This window comes from Dama dama, chromosome 30 (genome assembly GCF_033118175.1).
Source record: "Dama dama isolate Ldn47 chromosome 30, ASM3311817v1, whole genome shotgun sequence".
In the NCBI taxonomy this organism is placed as follows: domain Eukaryota; kingdom Metazoa; phylum Chordata; class Mammalia; order Artiodactyla; family Cervidae; genus Dama; species Dama dama.
In genome coordinates this window covers 29,786,990-29,811,245 of record NC_083710.1, presented here as the reverse complement: position 1 = coordinate 29,811,245, position 24,256 = coordinate 29,786,990, and the positions used below count along the sequence as shown (strand labels likewise).

The window sequence follows — 24,256 nt, the reverse complement described above, 5'->3', positions numbered from 1 at the left end:
ACTTGAATGTATGTATAGACACTAAATTGGGTGTTAGAAATCTACATAATAAAGAAATATTGAGTAAAAATAGAAACTAAAGAAAAATTATTTCATCTGCTTTTCTTCAAATTTAGAAATGTTTCTCTTAATTATTTTTTCTAATTGATTCTTTCTTACACATTTTATCAATTTTAGTTTAAGTGGATTTACTTTTTTCTTTTTGCTTTCTTTCTCAGTTTTAAGGTAATAAACAAAAACCAATATTTGGTAGCAACAGAAGCATTAGTTTTTGCTTTGTCTCTGATTTTAATATTCTTGAATGTTTAAAGTAGCATTTTTTTCTAATCAATACATAGTGTAAACAGTGCAAAGTAGATCACTGTAATTCTTCCTATGTGTGTCATTTATGCCCTGCTTTTTTAATGACCCTTGCTTTAGTTACAACTATACTATGATGGCAATGAGTGCTGAGTTTCTGGTAATGGTCTCACAAGAGTTTGATTGTATCATGTGATTTCCTTCAAACAGTAAAGTGATATTTCATAAATAATTTTTTTCTTTCCTTAAGAAATATCTACCACCATCATTAGTGCTCCCAAACCTCTTCTTATGAGTTAATCATTAACATTCACATGACATTCAGATGCTTTGTAAATGAAACTATCCAAGAAAATAATAGAGGTGAGACCTGAACTAAGAGAAATAAACTTATTTTTCTCTTGAGAAACAAAATTTAGAGGTCTTTTGGAAATACTTTTTTAACCTCAGATTCATCTACACTTGAAATTCTTCTGTCTTTTCTTTGAAACAAGTACTTTTCTTGAAGGATAGAGGAATAATAAATTATAAAAGAGATCATAGGCAACATTTTTTAGTCAGATAATTTTTTCAGTAAATGTATTAAGGTTTTCATTAAGTCTGTTTAGTTATTTTTCATCATAGAATACTCTTTTCCTATGTTTGAAGTATTAAGAGTTGTTTACAAGACTTGTGTTAAATTATATTTTACATGCGTTAAATATTATGAAATACTTTTGTGACACTGCTGTATATGACATGATCACTATCAGGAACTACCTCTTAAATATACTTAATCGATTTACTGAGGGTTTATTAGCATAATTTTAAAGTGAGCATTCATTTGTATACTTAAAACTTAGCTTAAAATTCGAAATATTGTGATAAGTCTTCAAATCAAATAGAAAGAACATTAGACTAATAATAATAGCTCCATCATTTTAGAGTCCCTCAGCAGTGTATGAGGTTTCTAATCTTTTCACAGCCTTGGAAGCCTTTGTTATTATCCGATTTTTTTAGTATTCCAGCCATCATAGTGGATGTGAAATGTTTTATCACTTTTGTGTTTGCATTTCTGTGATGTCTAAATGATGTCGAACATTTGTGTATTTTTTGAGAAATATTTGTTACAAAGACCATTTTTAAAAACTGGTATTTCTTTTTATTACTGAATTGTAGGAAACTTTTATTCTATATGCTAATCCTTTATTAGATATATGATTTGCAAAGATAGTCTTCTATTCTGTGGATCACTTTATGTTTTAATGTGCATTTCCTTGATTACAAATTAAGTTGAGCATTTTCACATGTTTGTTGTCCTTGAAGTTGTGCTCTTTTGCTACATACCTATTCAAAGTATTTCCCCTTTGTCATTTGAATTGTTGGTCATTTTCTTATTGATTCATGGCAATTCTGTGTATATCTTGGATATGAGTCCTTATGGATATGCATCAGTAATATCTCTTCCTCTGTGACTTGCATTTTCACACTCTTAATCATCAAATGCTTTCTCTGCATTATTTGAGATAATTATGATTTTTCTACATTTTTTTCTTAGTTTACTGAGTTACATTAGTTGATTTTCAAAATTAAATATTCTTGTATTCCTGGAATCCTATGTAGTCATAGATACATTCCCATTCTCTTATGCTTCTCTTAAAATGGCTTATATCAATGTCAAGTCTTTGTCCTGTTTGACTTAATGGTGTTTTAGTTTAACATTCTTTCCTTCTTGAACTGCTTTGTTCAATTGCATTTTGTAACATTATTTCTTTGCTTTCTTCTTACCTCCTTAGCCTCCTTGAATTCTCTCCTAGTCTTTCCTCTTCCTAAACTTTAAAACCTGTGGTGTCCTGTGCTTAATCCTAGAAATCTTGTCACTTTCCTGTTTACATTTTACTCTACTTAAGCTCAGGATTCCCTTAGCTTTCCTTATACTGCAGATACTTAAATGTATATCTCCAACTACCAGCCTCTCCCTTGAATCCAATTCCACTTAGATGCTTAATAAGCTTCACAGATTTAAATTATCCAAACTGCTACCTTTGATTTTCCTTTCAAATCTTTTGTCCTTTACTCTTCTCTTTCTCAGTTAGCAGTATTGCCCTTCAACAAGTAGTTCAGATAAAAAATGTTCATTCTTTTTGACTCTTTTTTACACACAAAATTCCTTCTGACAGCATATTGTGTTGTTTTAGTATTCAAATATAGAATCAGTGACTAGTTGCTACTTATTAATACTACTCTGTTGGTCCTTTAATGGACCGGAACCTGGTGGTCCGGAGTCGACGATGAGAAAGTGAAAGAAGGAAAGAGGCTAATATTCCCTGGGTTCCGCAGCCGGCTTTCGCGTTCCAGGTAATCAGCCAGAAATAGAGAGAGAGAAAGAAAGAAAGACACGGGGACCCAAGCTCTGATGGAGCAAAGGTGTTTTATTCAACATGGTGTGGGCATATATACTGTCTTACAAGGTAGTTTTTCTCAGCAAAGATAAAGATTGAAATTCCAGACTTAGAAAACATAAGGCGATCCATATTAAAGAGAGAGAGTTGTAAACAATCACTTTTACCATATGATTCATAAGAAGGAAGAGGGTACTTATCACTGTATTGAAAAACTAACGAAGGGAATGCATGGATTCCTCAGCCTTGGGAAAGGATTGCCTCTCCTCTTAATTCCTGAATATTCAGGAATTAATAAGGAACAGAGGATTCATGACAGATCCAAAACAGCACACAGGAAGCCTCCTGTTACATGCTTCCTGACATTACTCTACTTGTTTCTATGCCCATTTTTATTCACACTGTCATCATCGTTCACCACTAGTCCATTTTTTCACCACAGTCCATTTTTTGCTTGCAGTCAGATTAGTCTTTTGAAAATGTGCCAGGTCATTCTAGTCCGTCCTTCTCAAAGTGAATTCGTAAGTCTCTTACCTCTGACATTTCCATTAGGAAGGGGGGCCCCTTCCAGGGCCCGAAACTGGGCTCTTGTCTAACACTCAGAAATGAACTGTCCGAGGAGACAGGTGCTGACAAAGCAAGAGATTTTATTGGGAAAGGGAACCCAGGAGAACTGCTCTGTCACATGGCTTGCAGTTTTATGGTGATAAGGATTAGTTTGCGGGTTGTCTTTAGCCAGTCATTCTGACTCAGAGTCCTTCCTGGTGGTGCATGCCTTGTTCAGCCAAGATGGAAGCCAGAGAGAAGGATTCTGGGAGGTGGTCGGACGGGTGGTGTCTCCATTTGACCTTTCACGAACTCTTCTGGTTGGTGCACGCTTATTCTCTGTTCCTTACCAGGACCTCCTGTCGTAAAACAACTCATACAAATGGTTACTATGGTGCCTGGCCAGGGTGGGTGGTTTCAATCGGCGTGCTTCCCCTAACATTACCACTCTCATTCTTTCTTTCTCTGTTGCATCTACACTGACCATACAAAGGCCTCTTTGCAGACCTTTCTCTTAAAAACTAAAATAGTAAGCATGAGCTCTTCACAGGACTTTTGCGTTTTCTTTGCACATTGCTTTGGTAATTCTATAGATATCCACATGGCTTGATTCTACACTTCATTTATGATTTTGCTTATGACACTTTATCAGAGAAGTCTTCCCTGATAACTCGGAATAGAATAGTACTCCTTTGCTAACCATCAATGATTATTTCCCTGCTTAATTTTTATAGCACCAATCTGGCTTTTTTTTTTTTTTAACTTTTTATTTTCTGCTTCCTTCTGCTATATTGTTTGCCTCAGCTTCATGAAAACAGGGACAACAGTTTTCGTACCTTATTGCTGTATCTTCTACCTAAAAGTATGTCTTCTCTTATATGTATTTGTTGAATTGAATTAAATAAATGAAAAGGGCTTATGTATTTATTTGATTACATAAATGAATTGTTGTCATTGTCCAGTCACTAAGTTGTGTCCAACTCTTTGTGACCCCATAGACTGCAGCACTCCAGGCTTCCCTGTCCTTTACTATCTCCCAGAGTTTGCTCAAATTCCTGTCTGTTGAATCAGTGACGCTATCTAAACATCTCATCCTCTGCCACCCTCTTCTCCTTTTGTGTTGTCTTTCCCAGCATCAGGGTAAAAGAATAAATAACTTTTTATTTTTTTCTTAGATTAATGTTCACCTGTTTTATTTTTAAATCATCATCTATTAGGTGAGTAGTGTAGATAATAAAGTTCCATTTTTATTTATCAACTAATAACAAGTTAATGGTTAACTGTCACTTAGCTTTATCTCCTTGTTTTGGAAGATGCAAGTTAATTATTAAAGAAAATAGTCTAATGAGAGGCCATCTTATTCATTATGTTTAGACTATTTCATGAAAAACTTTTAAGATATTTTTGTTTTGTTTTATTTGCCAAAATATGAATTAAAAAAAAAAAACTTAGAGGCAATTTGATGTATTCAGTATTTTTGTTGTGGTTAATAAGAATTTTGTTAAATATCTTAAGCATTAAGGGGATATGCTTGCTAGTGTAACTGGAAGTCTAGTGATAGGTGGCTTATCAGTTGTCTTGTTAGGAAACAGATGGTGTGCTCAAACTAATAAAGCGTTTAATACAAGGCTCTTTAAAAGACTTCTGAGCATCGTTAAAGGAAATCATCAAAATTTGAAGAGATGAGAGGAATGTATGTTTAAAACACAACTCAAATAGAAAGATATTTTAAGTATAGGAGAAGTATACCTGACTAGAGTGTGGCCTTTAATAAAGGAATATAATGTATTGACCTAAAGGGGTGAAGCCAGGGAGATGCATGTCCCAGACTTCATTTTCTTACTGTCCTTTAATTTCCTGCTGGAGTCTCCAACTAGCCAAACCCACTGGAAGCACAGAAATAGGATGGGGAAGGTTGGAAAATAGATCATTACAGCCAGCAAAACATCCAGTAAGTTGGACTTCAGGGTTAGCTTAAGTCTCAATTATGTATGTCATCAGAGACCAGGTTTTTCTCTATCTCTCTACTGCTACCTACAGTTATGCTTTTGTACTGTAGCTATTATTCTTTGTGGTCGTAGAGTTGCTGGGCCAACTTGGTGCTATAAGCCTTCACATCTAAGTGGAGAGAGCTCTCTTCTCCCAGTTACTAAAGAAGATCCTTCCCTCCATTTTGACTGATCAGCTTAGGTCTCAATCTCCTTTGAACTTAACATTGTGAAAATTTTGATGCTCTCTCTCTTGACAACAACCATAATATGCATAAATGATAGATCTTGGTGTCCATAAAGAGCTAAATGGGTAATGAAGATCAACTACTTTATGATACACCTCTAGTAATTAAAATAATTTCCCACAATTTACAGTTTGCATATATATATGTGTATATATATACACACATATTTATTTATATATATATGAGAGATAGAAGAGGTCCTTTAAAAACATTTCTAGCAATCCATTTCATTGTGGGCTGCTCTAAGTGTGGGGAAGACCTTTTTTTTACTGCATAGCAATTTCTCTCTGTAACATTCATCACTCTTATTTGGCTTAATTACTTTTGGAGTAGATATTATAATAAAATAGTTTTTTCTAGCTTCCCAGATTATGCTTCCAAATGTGTTTATTCACCCCTTATATAGCACTTCTTGCAAATTATGTATACAGTTACCACACAAAAGTAACATCATATAGTTTAAATTTCACAGCTTGCATTTTACAGACTTATAACTATAAATTGTCTTGGAGTAGGAAATGACAACCCACTTTGTATTCTTGCCTTGAAAATTCCATGGACAGAGGATCCTGGTGGGATACAGTCCATGGGGTTGCAAAGAGTCGGACACGACTGAGTGACTAAGGAACGAAGTATAAATTATCCAAGAATAAATCTCTTTTTAAAATAGCTTTCCTTGACAAAATAAAAGCAAATATCATAATTTAAAAATATTTTCAATCTATCTATCTTAGTAAAAATGTTAAAATTGGATATCCTTCTGTTCTCTTATGATCAGTGTTTTGTCTTATCTGTTTTATTCTTACTCTGTTCTTTGAATTTGACATGAATTCAGTTAAACATTTAGTGAAGAATTATGGCAGGTTCCAGACAGTTAAAAGATGAATAAGATAGTATCCTTTTTTAATATCAGGAAAGAAAGGTATGTAAATAACAGTTATCCAAGGTAGAAGGAATAAGTACTGCATACTTACAGGTAAAGGTCACATGCTGTTGAAGAGAACTTTCATTGTATGCCTGGTAGGATTTTGTGTGGCCAATAAAAAAGCACAATTGTAGAAAAATGTGTCCTGAAGATAAATTTTAGAATTAAAAAAAGCTACCCAACAGTATTAATTGCTATGAAGAACAATGTAACTTTTTTTTTTTTTTTTTTTTTAGTAATGTTAAAGGCCCCACCTGATGCTTCTAAGCATATCTTTTAATTAGGTGGAGAAGTTAAAAGCTTGTTTCCAGATTATGAATTAGTTCCTCAAATGAAAATGTTCATAATGGTCAATCTGATTTCATATCACTTAAGTGTTTTTATAAACACATGACAACTTTTATAGGCTAAAATCTGATCTCTAAGACAGATTCTAACTATTGCTGTGTTATTTTAATTTTATTCCCCTATCCATGATTAAAATAGTTTAGAATTTTAAAGTAGTATTATTTTTTGTATTAAAGTTCCTTTAAAATGAGTGACCAATCTGCTTTTTTGTATCTCAAATATTTATTTATCTTTGTCTCCCTCCCCCTTGCAATAACAGTTGTCTTTTTAGGATTATTTCTTCCATCTTGCGAAGTTTTCATCTAAAGTTATGTTTGAGGCTTGGTTTGAATTTTGTCAGACTGCTGCTGATCTCACTGTCAGTGTTCTGTCACACAGCCTACTAATGCAAAATCATCGCTAGCCTACAAGCCTTATACTTCAAATTAGTTAAATGTTACCTTCTCAGTAAAATCTCTGTAAACCACCCTTCCACACATTTTCCATCACTTCATGTTCTTTTTTCATACTTTTCATACATTTGTTATATTTACATGTTCTACCTTTTTAAGTTTATTGGATGTCCTTGTCTTCTCTTTTATTAGAATGTAAGTTTTTTATTTTTATTTTTTCCAGTTTTGTGTTTTGTTAACTACTCTTCCCACAGTGCCAAGAAGCATACCTGGCAAACATGCATATTTCCTGAATACTAAATGAAAAGCATGAGCTTGAATTTCTACTTTCTTTCTTTAGTCATCAAGAGTTCATATAACTAGAGCTGTCCTGGAGCAATTTTTATCGTTTGCAAAATACCTTGATGGTTTATCTCATGGAGCACCTTTGCTGAAGCAGCTTTGTGATCACATTTTATTCAACCCAGCCATCTGGATACATACACCTGCAAAGGTATACTGTTTAACTTCAGTTATTTTATTTTAATATTGTAAATTATAAATACATAGTTACTGGATCTAAACTATTGAGTAGAAAACGTTGAAATTTTTCAATTTATAGTCAGTCTGAAGCAGTCATATTAGGCAGTATTAAAATCAAAAAGGTAAATACTCAAATATTAAAATAAGTGGAACTAGAGTTAAAAATTGTATTTTTTTAATGGGGCGATGAGAAAGTTCTAGAACTAGATAGTGGTAATGGTTGCTAAAAAAAATCAAAGGTGTATTTCTTACCCTATTAAAGGTGAAACCCACTTAGATTTAAGACCAAAATTTGAGAGGTAAAACTATAAAGCTTGTAGGAGAAATTGTTGAAAGGTATCTTTACAGTTTAATGACAGCCAAAAGGTTCTTAATTAAGACTTTCTAAACCTCTCTTTTTAGGGGGTTAAGTAATGCATTTGATAATATCAAAATTATTTGTTATCATTTGTTAAATGATCTCCATAGATGATGTTAATAAACAAATGATAGATTAGGAGGTGTTTTACAATGTCAAACTATTGGGATAAGAGGGAAACATTGAATATGAGCCCTGATTCAGATATTAGTATTGCATAAATGTTAAATTTACTGAGTGGAGGAATTGTATTATGTTCTATGTAGGAGAATGGCCTTATTCTTAGGAGATTCACATTGAAATATTTGGTGCTGAAGTGTCTGAATGCCAGCAATCTTCTTTCAAACATTTCATCAAAAAAAGCAGTTTTATCAAAATATATTTATGCATCTATACGTATAATATAATAGGAATAAAGGAAGCAGATGTGGAATAATATTAACAGTTGGTAAATCCTTTATGATAGTTACATAACTATTTTGTTTGAAATTTTTCAAAATAGGTTGGAGAAAATAGTGATTAATAACATTCAGCATGTAAAAGGAACTCTTGAAAAATCAATGCTATAAAGATTAAAAATTAGGCTTGATGTAATAAATGCATTCTGAAAAGTCATTAGATAATGACTTATAACCTTTCGAAGAAAGAAAATCTGGTACAATGATTGTTAAGATTAGGAAAAGAAAAAATACCAGATAACTATATCACAACAATTGTCATCATTGTGGCTGGAAAATTCCTTCTATTTGAGCATAGATTTTTTATATCATGATATCATGATATGTAAAAATATTTGTTTTAAAAGAAATTTATTCATAATTTTGTAGATATCAGCATAACATTTTTATTATTTTGCATACCTGAATTTAGTTCTCTTTTATTCTAGTAGAAATCAAGGGACCTTTTGAGCTGCCTTTTATAATTTTCAAGTCTCCCACATAACTGCAAAGTTCTATTTTTTTATGGTTTGTCATTTTAATTATTGTGGTAAAAGTCAAACCTGGTGTTTGTTCATTCTTTAAACAGGGTGATTAAACTTGTCATCTTTATACTTACATGTTAGATTCTGATACTGTGACAATAGGTTAAGAAAATTTGAAATTACATGAACTTTTAGGGTCTATGACAACAATGTATAATTTTTCTAAGTATGATGTAGCTGACTGATATTATGTTCCTTTCAATTGCTACATTGTATTTTGATTAAGGGCTTTAGTCTAGCTGGCTTTTTAAATAATTCGATTTTCTTATCAGGTGTAATTTCAGTAGAATTATTTAATTAATTAAAATTATTTTATTTTTAAGAGCTGTTAGATTACCTTTAGTAAAATAAATTTTATTACAATGTGTTGATTGCAGATTATCTTTATAATATAAATAACACTTAATAAATAATTATTTTTAACCTCATAATAGATGATTTTTTCTCAGCCTTTATATAGATTTACATTTAAATTAGAATAGAATGTATATTTTTAATGTAGACACTTAAGGCATTTTAAATTTATCTTAATGCTTTGTTAATATTCTGTACTAGGTTCAGCTTTCCCTATACACTTATTTGTCTGCTGAATTTATCGGAACTGCTACCATTTACACTACCATACGCAGGGTAGGAACAGTGTTACAGCTTATGCATACACTAAAATATTACTACTGGGTCATTAATCCTGCTGACAGTAGTGGCATTACACCCAAAGGTTTAGGTAAGTACAATATTTACCTATGTAAGTTGTGCATGGTGATGAAATTGGGAAAGAAATTCGATGAAGAAACGTTGGGAAAACTTTGATTTGAGGGGGAAAAGGGAATTTATTAAGTTAATAGAAGTAGGGAACTGTATCCATGTAAGACGTGATGTTATAATTTATCAATGAATAGTAATATATTGTAATTTTAAAAAAATAATTTTCCCCCCAAATCTGACATTAGTAAGCAATTTGAAATTGCCAAAATCTGAAACTTTATATTCTCTGTTGTTGAAATTATACAGAATTACTGTGAATTTGTATTATAATTGCAATATATATAACTTAAATTTTAACTTAAATAATAATAATTAGGGAGTTGTTTTTTTTTTATTTCTGTTTTATTCTAGATGGTCCCCGGCCATCACAAAAAGAAATTATATCACTGCGGGCATTTATGTTACTTTTCCTGAAACAGCTTATACTAAAGGTAAAACAGTTTTACATAATTCATAATTGCAGTATTAATATTAAGTGAAAAGAATTTCTGCCAGAGTTTAAATCAATATTGTAAAATCAGTAATAACTACCTTCAATTCATGAATTACTTTCAGTATTCTATAAATCTTAGTATTAATACTCTTGTTGAACTTCACTTTGCATTAAACTTTGTGTTAAATATTCTCTGAAAGCCTCCATACTGAGGGATGTAGCAAAAATGTACGAGGAACATGTGCGTGAAAATTGAGCTTGAAGATTTTATTCTAGAAAATGATCTGTGTTTCTGTTTGAGAAGTCTTATGTTATATATTTTATAACAGTAGGATTTTTAAAAGATTAAAATACATAGAACATAAAGGTAAAATACACAGTAATTGATATTGTAAAGTCTTACTATAATTTGTATTATTTTAAGAAAAGAATATGGGATTAGAAAATAGTGATTGAATATACTTAGATGAAGAAAATATAGTAATTTTTGATAGTGAATTCAATCAAATACTAGCAATTTTAGACAAATAAATATACTTTTCTGAGTATTTACTTATTTAACTTGATTTGATATAGCCTATGGGTTATGAAGTATCTGAGTATTATAATTAAAGAATCATTACTTTTAAGTAGTTTATATTTTATTTTAAAATGATTAATTTGATGTACGTCTTTAATTAAAGTTTTAATTTTAGATTTAAATTAAATATATATATATTTTAAATTAGGATCGAGGGGTCAAGGAAGATGAACTTCAGAGTATACTAAATTACCTGCTTACAATGCATGAGGTAGGATATGGTCTGGGTCTTGCATTTTAACAATTTTATTCAATGCATTAAAAAACATTTATAATTGAATAAATATCAATGATCCTTATTATGCAGGATGAAAATATTCATGATGTGTTACAGTTACTAGTGGCTTTAATGTCAGAACACCCAGCATCAATGATACCAGCGTTTGATCAAAGAAATGGAATAAGGTATGAATATAATATAAGTATCATTAGTAGAGTTTAATTGAGTACAGATATGCTTCCCAGAATAATCCTATTCAATTAACTTTTGAGTATATATAGAAAAATCTTACACATAAGGGAATAGATGGAGAAAGCTGTCATTAATCCTCATAATACTCAGGAAACTGATGAAATGTATAGAAACTAGGTCTCAAGTCTCAAAAAAGAGTGATTATATTGTTGCTGTAGTAAAGACATCTCAAGTAGTTGAAAGAGCAAATTTTTTGACAAAAAGACGAGAGGGCATGGTGTATTTCAGCTAAAGAGAGCTCTAGAAAATTCTGTGAGCTTAGACTCAAGAGGTAGAGAGAGGCCAGGTTGAGAGATCCATTTAATGGTAAGAACTTTAAATTTTTTCTGTTGGTGATGAAAACTAAAGAATTCTGAATATAGAAATGATTTGCTGATTTCTGTTTTTCCAAGGAGCAATGTGGAAAATGAGTTGGAAAGGGATAAAACTAATGTAGCAAGACCAGTAGAGCAATTATTTTATTCATAAGTATTAGGGATGATGAGCTAGGACAATGGCAGTGTGATGGGAAGCTGGGGATGAAATGTTCTTGAATAAGAATTCAAACTGAAGAATTTGAAAACCTGAGTTATGTTGATTGTAAAGTTATTGTGTAGATATGAGTAAAACAGTTTCTTGGATAGTATGCTTAAGTACTTTAAACCTATAACCTAGCCTCTTAGGGATTCTCTCATTTTTCTGGAATGTGAGTTATTTGTATAAATAAGAAATCTAGGTTATGCCACATGTAACTCAGTGAGCTTTCACAGATTATAAAAAGAGTATGGAAATAATATATTAATAAACTGTCAAGAGACTATATTATTAGTGCTTCTTTTACTTGGTCATTTATAACAGCAAATAGCAACTTTATAATCTTGAAGGATTTCCTTTTCAAGTTAAAGAAGCCATCACTTTTTTTCTATGTGAATATCCAGCTTGTGACATCACTCTTACCATTGAGTTTACAATCCATGGGGTTGCTAATCTATTTGAATAATAGGATTATACATTTCATTAGTAACAACTACAAGTATATTTTACTGTGAGGTTGAACTCTATGAAATTGCTGAAACTTAAGTGATTTTACCAAATAATAGCAATTTCATACAGAACAATCATGTTTCTCATAGTTGATACCAGCTGAATATGTCACACTGTTTGTTACCAGTATGTTAAAAATAATCGCAAAGATGAAAAATTTGCTGCTTTGGTTTTTCATTTTAAAAAGAATATGGAGAATATAGGTTCTGGTTTAAAATATGGAAAAAATAGACATATTAGATATAAAATTTTAAATTCTGTACCCTAGAAAATAGGAACTAAAGGGTAACAACAGTTATGTATGGGGAAATTTTTGATTAATTATAATTCATACATGCTAAGAAGTGAACACAAAGATTGCACTTAATACTGATAATATTAAACTGGGCTTAAAGAAAACCTTGTGGTAATACAACACTGAACTGAGCATCAAAAAATGTAATATTTTTGTATCTCAAAATCTTTAAAGAATAGACAGTTTCTTTTTTACATCATTTTCTGGCTGAATATAATAGGCTAGAGCAAATTAACTAGAATTCACCTAACTATCTTATTATATTGTAAGTAAACAGTCATTAACTGAATCATTAGTAAATTTCCTATTCATTCTTTGTATTATTTTTTAAATAACTGTTTGGTTCTAGAAAAAATCCTATGTAGCATAGATGATTGATGGCCTTAGATCTTTCATGTTTCAAATGTTAAATCATAATTTCTGTTGATCTCAGGTGTATTTATACCTTTTTATCCCTTAAATTTATTCCTAAAGAATAGGAATTCTGTGGAGTTTCTGATTCCATATTTGAGTAGAGTCACATTTTTATGCTGTGAGGTTTTACTTTTGATTTCAAGATTATTTTTGCTATTGAGTGTTCTTTTTATGATTCCCTGAATATTTCTTTTTTTTTTTTGACATGTATAACTTTTCTATGGGCTTACCAGTTGACTCAGTGGTAAAGAATCCACCTGCCAGTGCATCTGATGCAGGTTCGATCCCTGGGTCAGAAAGATCCCCTGAAGTAGGAAGTGGCAACTCACTCCAGTGTCCATGGGAAATCTCATGGACAGAGGAACCTGGCAGGCTGCATACAGTCCATGGGGTCACAAGAGAGTTGGACACGACTTAGTGACTAAAACGACAATGATAAAATAATAACGTTTCTGTTCTCATACTCGTCTTTTTTACTGATATTGGTCCTTAATAATTCTGAAAGTATATTGCAGTGTAAATTTGCATTCATTTAAGAACTTGAATGGCAAGAACTGGAGTGGCAACTCACTCCAGTATTATTGCCTAGAGAATCCTATGGACAGATGAACCTGGCAGGCTACAGTCCATGGGGTCGCAAAGAGTCAGACACAACTGAATGACTAACACTAATGATTTGAGGCTTTTCTAAAACTATCTTCTGAAGGAAGTAATCGCTCTTCTCATCATCTGTTCTTCAGTAGAGTAATAAGACAGTATTAGCAACAATATATTATTTGGTTTTTTAATAGTATAAGCTACTGTTAAACAGAAAATAGATGTTATTAACTTTCAGTTATTTGTTTTTCTCTGTTACTGTCCCTGAAATGATAGGAAAATTAGACTTTGCAAACAGTCAGGTCAGACAGAACTGAGCAACTAAGTATGCACACACCTTACAGAAAAAAATAATTATTTTTTGGAAAAAAATGAGATAAAATTTCTGAAGTACATATAAATATTATTTGAAGTGACTGTAAGTTAGGTCATGTGTTAGTTTGTTGTAGAACACATTTGGGTAGGAACCAAGAATTGAAACTTTGAAGAAACAAGTTTGCTTTTTCTGCTGCTTCCTATATAGCTGCTTATTCTTCTGTATATAGATTCACCTTTGTGAACAGAGCAAGGCTGTCCTGCAGTTTCTGTTCTGAATCATTTCCTAATTCAAGAGCCCAACAAAGATTAGCTATTGTTTCTCAGAACTTATTCCAAATTTTCAGAAAAGAAAAATAATTGAGCAGGTATGTACTCCCATGGTCCAGTTAGCCATAACCAGGAAAAAAAGGTCATTAAGTACAAATGTCAGGGGAAATTCTAATAGAAGAAGAAATGTGGTTTAACTTAGCATGAATCTTAAAATTGAAAATTATATTTAGTGTGCTGGGAGGCATTACTTACGAACAACCAATTGCTCTGTCCTTTTGAGTATGTATTTGAAGTTCAAATATAAAGAAAACTAATATGCTAGTTTTCAACTTTTTTCAAAGAATTTAAAATTCTGAGATATTTTATGTTTTATACATTTATGATTTCCTTGTAAAGTATATGGTGCTTATATTTTTAATATTCAGAAGTGCTCAAAAGATCATTTATTTCTATATATTTTAGGGTAATCTACAAATTATTGGCCTCTAAAAGTGAAAGTATTTGGGTTCAAGCTCTGAAGGTTCTGGGATATTTTCTGAAGCATTTAGGTCACAAGTAAGTTGATGTTCTCCATAATGAATTATAGAAATATCTACTGAAATCATGATTTTACTGGTTTAGTAACACATAAATTTGATTGGAATGATGTTACAATGAAAAGTAATAACTTCTTGTGGTAAAAGGAAAAACATTTTATAAAAGAATGTGTTTTTAACAGTAGTTTATCACACTTAAGTAATTTACTTTATTCCTGTTGTATGCTGGAAAGAAAATATTATTCTTTTAAGGATAACGTAATATATTTCATCAAATAAAATAAAGGACATGGGGATATGATTTTAATGAAAGCTTTCTTGACACAGGCAAATATGTATATTGAGGTTTTGCTGACAGCTAAGTCAATATTTAATATCTGTTTGTATTATTTTCTAATTTTGAGGCTTATTGTGATTTGAAGATCCTACAGTATTCCTTTTTTCCCCAAAGTCCAGAGTTTAGATACCTTTAAAAATCATTTGCTGAGAAGAAAAAGCACAAACAAAAATCACTTGCTGACATAATGAATGTTTTTCATACTATGTGGTCCTGTGCATGAATAGTCTTGTATAAATCCATTTTATATACAAATGAGCCCAAATACTGCCATTTAGTAATGATGGGTAGGGTTCCTCTCAGAAGTTTTGAATTGCTAATTTTTTTTGGTATTTTGTTTTTGTTTTTTTTTTTTTTATTATTATTATTTTTTTTTCCAGTGGGTTTTGTCATACATTGATATGAATCAGCCATGGATTTACATGTATTCCCAATCCCGATCCCCCCTCCCACCTCCCTCTCCACCCGATTCCTCTGGGTCTTCCCAGTGCACCAGGCCGGAGCACTTGTCTCGTGCATCCCACGTGGGCTGGTGATCTGTTTCACCATAGATAGTATACATGCTGTTCTTTTGAAATATCCCACCCTCACATTCTCCCACAAAGTTCAAAAGTCTGTTCTGTATTTCTGTGTCTCTTTTTCTGTTCTGCATATAGGGTTATCGTTATCACCTTTCTAAATTCCATATACATGTGTCAGTATGCTGTAATGTTCTTTATCTTTCTGGCATTTTGAATTGCTAATTTTTTTTGGTATTTTGAATTGTGGAGAGTGATCAATAACACTAATGAAAATTTCACAACATTCAGATAAACCATGTCTAACATGCTAAATAGTCTAGAAAAGTAAATATTATTTTCATTTTGGTACCAAATCAGTAGTTAAGAGAGAATAGTGATATTACAGATCTAGAGAGTAGTTCAACAAAGCCAGGATTGTAGAAAAGAGTAATGTGTACTTGAGGAACTGTAAGTTGACTAGGTGATAGAATACCAGGAGTGAGAGCATACTCAGTTTTAACTTGAAGAGATATGTCTCACTCATTTAACTTTGGTTAAGTATAGGAAATTGATTGGGAAAAATTAATGAAGGCTTCTTCCCTATATGCAACCTCTTAAAAATTGTCAAGAAACACATATTTTAAAACATAGAAATGTAGAAAAGATAAGCAGAACTAACCAGTACATGAAGAATAGTCACTGGAAAACATTGCCATGAAGTACACAATAAATATAGTTAAAAATTTTACCGTAAGTTTAAAAAGTAAGAAAGAATATCTTGTGAGAAAGGGAAGCTCCAAAGCAGAATTTCACGAAGTTAAAAGAAATGATGGAATAACTTTGAAATGTTGAATCATGAGCTAACAAACTTTTGAAACAAATTGGAAGGAAAAACTGTCAAACAAAAATAAAATTGGAAGATGCTCAAGGAAGACAACTCTGTGAATAGCACAGTAAGATATACAGAAGATAAAAATGAAAACAAAGCAAATAATGTGCATGGATGAATATAAAAGAGTTCAGAAGGATTAAAGAGGAAATGATTGATACAGAAGGCATAGAAATTCCAGAAACATAAATGTCATAAATAGAGTTTCCAAATAAGAAAAGCAGAACAATGTAACTAAACAAGTGTTTTTAAAGCTATAATTCAGTGAACTTCTAATATAGATCTTGCCACCTTATTAAAAGATATATGCTGTGTACCAGGAAAATTTTTCTTGAAATGGTCTGTAGGAAAGTATACTATTAGATTTAAATATAAGTTTTTTTTTTTTAAGTCCTTTTTTTAACATTCACAAGTTAAAGGAAAAAAAAAAAAATTACTCTGGGCTTAGGCTTCTCTATGACAACCATCAGTAGAAAATGTAAAGCAGTAACCATAAGGTACTCAAGTAATGAAAATGGAAGCCAAAGTATCCTTTACATAAAAGTGTGCTGCCAAACAATTTTTAACCGTGTAAGGAACTGTTTTTCTGAATAATTCTTGAAAAAATTACTGGGGGTTAAGTTCAGCCAATTAGGACTGACTGGACAGACTGCAGCCAAGTACTATTGATGAACACTGAATTAATTTAATAGTAAAACTAAGACTAAAACAAATGTTTGAATTAGAGGTTAACAGACCGGAATTTCCTTTTTGTATGCCCTAATAAGGTAGAAATTGTACTGTTATAATGAATTGAGAAAGGTCTAGGGAAAGGAAGAAAGTAGACAAAGTTCAGAGAGTCAAAGTATACCCATGTAAGCTGACAGTAGAAATGTACGCCTATTGAACAAAATTTGATGCTTTAGGAGAGAGGAAAATTTGAGTAAATATGCTGATTTTATCATTGCCTATCATTGGGAAATACATGAACTGCCTAAACACATAAAGGACTTCTTATTCCTTTATAACAACAAAGATGAGCAGTTAAAACTGTAATGCTCATCAAGACTTCCCTGGTAGTCCAGTGGTTGAGACCCTGTGCTTCCAATGCAGGGGCACAAGTTTGATCCCTAGTTGGGAAACTGAGATCCCAAATGCCATGCAGCCAAGAAAAAGAAAAGAAAAAATGAAAACAAGAAAACTGTAATGCTGTCAATATATTAAAAAATACTGTATAAATAAAACTGAGAACAATGCATATAATGGATGTTTTTAAAATTCAGGAAGCATAAAATGTGGCATATGCATACTAAGTCCTTTCAATCATGTCTGACTCTTTGTGACCCCATGGACCATAGCCCATCAGGCGCCTCTGACAATGAGAGTCTCTAGGCAAGAATTAAGGTGTGGGTTGCCATGCCATCTTCCAGGGGATCTTCCTGATCCAGGAATCGAATCTGCATATCTTAAAGTCTCTTGCATTGGTAGCATGTTCTTTACCACTAGTGCTACCTGGGAAACCCAAAACTGTAATACATAAATACAAATGAAAAATTAAGGAATCATGATCTTATTATTGGACAAGTTAGAATCCAAGCCAAAAAGCAATAAGCAATATAAACAAAGATACTTTATAATATTAAAAGTTGAAACTTTTCATGAAACAGAAACGACAGAAGAAATAATCACTGATAATTTAAAACATTGAAACAAACTCTAATTCACCCCAGTCCATAAAAAGGCAAAAGGGAGAGTAATGTAAATAATAACATAAATCTAATTAATATAGTTTGAAGTCGGTACCATATTAATAAAGACTGTAACTCCAAGTTCTCATGGAACATGAATGAAAATTTGACATGGTGTGAAAGTGAAAGTATTAGTCTCTCAGTCATGTCCGACTCTTTGCCACCCCATCGACTCTAGTTGGCCAGGCTTCTCTGTCCATGCAATTCTCTAGGCAAGAATACTGGAGTGGGTTGCCATCCCTTTTCCAGGGATCTTACCAACCCAAGAATCAAACCCAGGTCTCCTTCATTGCAGGCAGATTCTTTGCCATCTGAGCCACCCGGGAGGCCAGACATGGTAGGGTATAGTAGGCATCAGAAAAAAGTCCAAAACGGAGAGACAAAACAGTCAAGATTTTCTTGTTAAAATGCAACAAAAATGAAAATAGGAATAAAATAGAAAAAAACAAAGTTTCTTCTTCTTAGACATTTAAAATTTATTAAACAACTTTTGTGTCAAAGAGAAAGTACATTAAAATTGCAGAATTTTTAGAAAACAACTTCAAAACCCCATTGAATACAGCTAAAGAAGTGCTTGGGAGAAGGAACTGGCAACTCACTCCAGTATTCTTGCCTGGAGAATTCTGTGAACAGAGGAACCAGGAGGGCTGCTGTCCATAGGGTCGCCCAGAGTTGTACACGACTAAAGCAACTTAGCATGCATGCATGCATTGGAAAAGGAAATGGCAACCCACTCCAGTACTCTTGCCTGGAGAATCCTAGGGTCAGAGGAGCCTGGTGGGCTGCCGTCTGTGGGGTCGCACAGAGTCGGACACAACTGAAGCAACTTAGCAGCAGCAGCAAAGAAGTGCTTAGAGGAATATCATAGCTATGGAACAGCAGAAAAGAAATACAGAATAAAATAATTAAAGTATAAATGTTAGATAAGGAATTACAATAAAGGGAAATAATAAATTAGAAAGTAGTAATTAAAGATTTAAAAGACAATCCAAAAAAAGATAATCATTTAAAAATCTGATTTTAAAAAATTGTAATAAAAATGGCTAGCTAACCATTAAGCAACTGAAGAAAGGGCAAACATAATGAATGTACAAAATCAGTGATAATTTTCTTAAATAGTATAGAAACTGAGGAAGTTAAAAGAATCTTACATGATGAGCTTTGTCTAGAAATTGATAAGACAACCCAGTAGAAAAATAGGCAAGGATATGTGTAAGTGAACAATTTATAGAGGCAAATACATGTGGCACATCAATATTTGAAAGGAGGTGAATTCTACCTCTAGTAAAATATATATATATATATGTAATTCTACCTGTAGTAAGGGAAATATAATCTAAAACTAAGCACATTGTTCATGTAATAGCTGGATAGAAATCTCAAAATTCAGCATCCTTCTCTGTTAGCAAGGTCATGGGAAGAGCAAGCATCTTACACATTGCTAACTAGAGCATAAACTAGTATAACCCCATATGGAGTGCAGTTTATTTTCATCGATGTCTGTCAAAATTACAAATACATGTACTTTTTAACCTAACAACTCATCAGTTGCTGGCATGTGAAATGATAGCTATTCAGAGTTATTCATTTTTTCTTTGTTTATAATAGTAAATGTTAGGAGAAATCTTAAATTTCTATTAATGGGGGAATTTGTTGACAAATAAGTTATAGTTCATTTATTAAATGGAATACTGTGTAGTTATAAGACCAGTGAGATAAGTCTCTACATATAGATACAACAACTAAAAAAACTGGAAATAGAACTGCCATATGACCCAGCAATCCCACTTCTGGGCATACACACTGAGGAAACCAGATCTGAAAGAGACACGTGCACCCCAATGTTCATCGCAGCACTGTTTATAATAGCCAGGACATGGAAGCAACCTAGATGCCCATCAGCAGATGAATGGATAAGGAAGCTGTGGTACATATACACCATGGAATATTACTCAGCCATTAAAAAGAATTCATTTGAACCAGTCCTAATGAGATGGATGAAGCTGGAGCCCCTTATACAGAGTGAAGTAAGCCAGAAAGATAAAGAACATTACAGCATACTGACACATGTATATGGAATTTAGAAAGGTGATAATGATAACCCTATATGCAGAACAGAAAAAGAGACACAGAAATACAGAACAGACTTTTGAACTTTGTGGGAGAATGTGAGGGTGGGATATTTCAAAAGAACAGCATGTATACTATCTATGGTGAAACAGATCACCAGCCCAGGTGGGATGCACGAGACAAGTGCTCCGGCCTGGTGCACTGGGAAGACCCAGAGGAATCGGGTGGAGAGGGAGGTGGGAGGGGGGATCGGGATTGGGAATACATGTAAATCCATGGCTGATTCATATCAATGTATGACAAAACCCACTGGAAAAAAAAAATAATAATAATTAAAAAAAAAAAAAAGAAAGAAAGCAAAAAAAAAAAAAACAAACAAACAAAAAAAAAAGATGGATATGTATTATCAATAGATGCTATTTTTGTTTAAAGAAGAGAACATGAGAACATAGTACTTATTATATTTGCAGTGAGAAAGTCTAGTCAAGTTCATAAGAAGTAAATCAAGAACAGTGGTTTCTAATGGGGAGTTGGTAGAAATGAAGGTATATATAGATTATGTTAATATTTTAATCATATTAATGTTAGTTATAGAAACAATTTTTTCAGGAACAAATTGTTTAAAAAACTGCAAACATTGAATGTAAAAAGCGCCTTTAAAATCTTGAGTTTTCAGGAATTGCATTATTAATGGAATTGGATTAAGTAGAATCAATGACTGGTTAGTTAAAATGAGTTACCTATTGGAGAATGATGGAGCAGGACTAGGTTTAAGTACTTATCTACACAGTTTAAATAATTCCTATCAATGTGATTATGAAGTTAAATTTAGTAGTAAGAAGAAAAAACACTTAAAGCATATACAGCTTGATGGTTAATAGAGAAAATTGATTAATAATATACATGTAGTTCATTGGCTCTCAAGTTGGACTGCCTAGGTTTGGATCTTCCCTTAGCCGTGTGTTTTCTGAGTGGTTTTAGAAACATCTTTGAATCTCAGTTTTTTTTATCCCTATAAATGAATAAAATCATACCACTTCCCTCATTGACCTTTATCATTAAATATATATATACTATATAATAAATATAAAGAGTTCACAGCATATTGCTACATGCTAATTTGAATAGTTAACCAAAAGGTTAATTATTTAAAGTGCAGTTTTGATAAGAGTAGACTACTTCTTCCTTATATCTTACATACCTGACACCAAATATAAATATGAAACACTAGTGGTATTCAAATAGAAATGAGATGTTTCTACTATAATCTGATCATTACTAGCATTTCAGGATTTGAAACAAAACACTATTAGTAGCAGGAAATAGGTGCCGTAATTAATATACCTAAAATCCTAAGAGAGATATCTTTAAAACTGCTAAAAAAGAAGATATCACCCAAAGTCAGCATCTCATTTGTGTATGGGGGAATCATTCTATAGTGAAGCGAAATTGTGTCTGTGGAGGAAACTAAACTGAAGTTTAGGTGGGCTCATCTCTACTAGCACTGAGTTTTTGATTTCTGTAAATACCTAGGACACAGCTTGGAAGATAATTCATATACTTTGTTAGCTGAACTAGAGATAGGTTTGGCGTCTCTCATAAAAATTGAGAAGTCTGTTCCAAATAATAAATGTAGTTACTCCCACTGCTTGACAGTGGAACTTAAACCCCCTCTCCTTGAGTGAGGGATGGACTTACTGGCTAACTTCCAAAAAATAGTGAAATCTGATTGAATTTTTCACTATTGCATAAGATTAACATCACCAGTCATATGTCATTTTGATAGCATGTTCCCTGATGTGATATGATAAGGGCACTTCATTTCTGTGGTATTCTTCTAAGAAACAAATAACCTCAGTCTAATTATAAGCCTCTCAGTTGAGTGACATTCTTCAGAATACTTGACCAGTACTCTTCAAAACTGTTAAAAGACATGAAACACAATGGATGGGAACCTAGTAAAGACCAGAAAGGTCTAAATGTACAGTGGTATTCTGGATTGGATACTGAACAGAAAAAAATATGTCATGATGAAATTTAAATAAAGTCTGTAGTTAAAAATATTATACCTGTCTTCATTCTTAGTTTTGACATATGTACCATGATTAGGTATGTTAACATATGGGATAGCTGGGTAAGTAATATAAGGGACCTCTCTGTAGTATCCTTTCAACTTTTCTGTAAATCTTAAGAATTTTCAAAATAAAGACACAGAAAATTGAGTAACCTTCTCTTTGATATGTGCTTGAATAGAAAGCCAAACTGGTCCTTCTTGAAGATGGCTTAATTGCAGTACTCTCAGGACAGAATCTGACAAATGGTTCAACTAGATGATCAAAATGCCCAGTGTTATACCATAGTAAGACTATGACAATTTTAGCTTAAAATTTTTAAAGTACATGTTACTGGATATTTACTGTGGAAATAAAAGTTTCTCAACCAAGTATGTTTGTCTAATGTCTTAAACTTCAAACACTGTTGCTTCTGGATGAATTCTAAAAGATAGTTTCACTCAAAAGTACACTATCGGTAGTTAAATGAATCAAAATGCTGTTAGTTGTTCATTCTAGCAATTGCCTGTTATGTGTTGACAGTTGTTTAACCTAATAGCTTCTTTCTTTTTTGGACTAGTTGAAATTAGTCCAGTTTATTGTCTGTTAGTAAAAAGTACTGGTGCAGATTCTGGGAATACAGCAGTTAAAAGAATTAAAAAAAAAAAAAAAAAAAAGCTTTCTTCTCATCTACTCTAAACTCCAAGCTTGGCTCTCTTCTACCAAAATGTTGGCTTTTGTAGGTACTTGGGTAGGTATAAATGAGTCTTGATGTTCTGCTGGAGTACCAGTAGACTAAAAATGCCAATCTGTGAGGGTTTTTTCTCTTCCATGGTACTGACAAACAGCTAATGAAGTATGTTAGTAGCCTAAGTTAAAGACTAAAAAGCAGCAAATCTTGATCTCAGTGATCTCTGCCTTCCATTCTCTCTCCTCTCCTCTGTCTTCCCCTTCCAAGGCATATTAACTTTGACTTCTATGTAAGTTACCATCAGAATGGCAAGAGGTACCGGAAATGATGGGATGAATTTTCCTTGTCCTTGAACTTGTGGAAGTAAAAGGATATTGGAGTGCTAGGATGCTGGCTTCAGGACCTCCACCATGATAAGTTACGTACTTCAGATCAGTGTGCTTAGAGGGATCTTTCCCTTACAACAACCACAGGAACTTCATATAAAATTGACACCAGGGGGATCTGAGTGCAACATTGTGAAAACAGGAGATAACGACTCATTTGAAGGGGCATAAAAGACAGACACAAGAGATAAGAGAGAATCAAGTTATGTACTCAATGAAATAGAACTAGTGTGGAAGCTCTGATGGAATCTTTCAACTTTATTTTTTGGAAGTGCATCTGAAATTCAAGTAGACTACCAAAGGTGACATTCTGCCTCTTTAAATTATTATTTTTCTGTACTCACCCAAATTAGTAAACTGAAGATCTCAAAGCATGGACCAAAAACATAAAATGAGAGAAAATATAAAGGCATTGGAGACTTACCAGGACTGCTAAGAATAATTGGAGAAGAAACAAGATGGGTAAAAAAGATATCCTGAAACACTTTGTACCACTAAAAACTTTAAAATGTTGAGGAAAATATAACAGAATTCCTTTCAGATGTGTAGCTCAGTACACAAAAGTAAGGAACATTTTCTCATGTGCCAAAAATGAATATCAAACATAATAAGAGTTATAATTCTTAAGAAGCAAGATCATATTGAAACAAGCTATTTAGCTTTTAAACAAATAACAAAAATAACTTCTGGAAATGAAAAGGTACTAACTTTAAAACTCCATGAACATGTTAAACAGATTATATGTAACTTAAGAAAGAATTGGTGAACTAGAAGAAATATGTATAAGGAGTACCTAGAAACAAAGATGACAAATAGGAAAGGAGGTTAAGTATGTGTAGAAAGAATGAAAGATTTCATAGAATAAAATACCTAGGAATAAGTTTAACCAAGGAAATTGAAAGATCTGTATAC

At 32.5% G+C, this 24,256-nt stretch overlaps 1 protein-coding gene across 1 annotated transcript in view; it reads left to right on the top strand.

Annotated features, from left to right (window-relative positions):
* Positions 1 to 24,256, top strand: part of NBEA (neurobeachin) — a 649,896-nt gene that overhangs the window by 161,788 nt on the left and 463,852 nt on the right. Inside the window, exons 12-17 of the mRNA XM_061133617.1 lie at positions 7,469 to 7,621; positions 9,546 to 9,714; positions 10,107 to 10,186; positions 10,917 to 10,979; positions 11,076 to 11,173; positions 14,620 to 14,712. Of these exons, the coding sequence (XP_060989600.1) occupies positions 7,469 to 7,621; positions 9,546 to 9,714; positions 10,107 to 10,186; positions 10,917 to 10,979; positions 11,076 to 11,173; positions 14,620 to 14,712 (656 nt within the window). The remainder of the gene's footprint in view (positions 1 to 7,468; positions 7,622 to 9,545; positions 9,715 to 10,106; positions 10,187 to 10,916; positions 10,980 to 11,075; positions 11,174 to 14,619; positions 14,713 to 24,256) is intronic.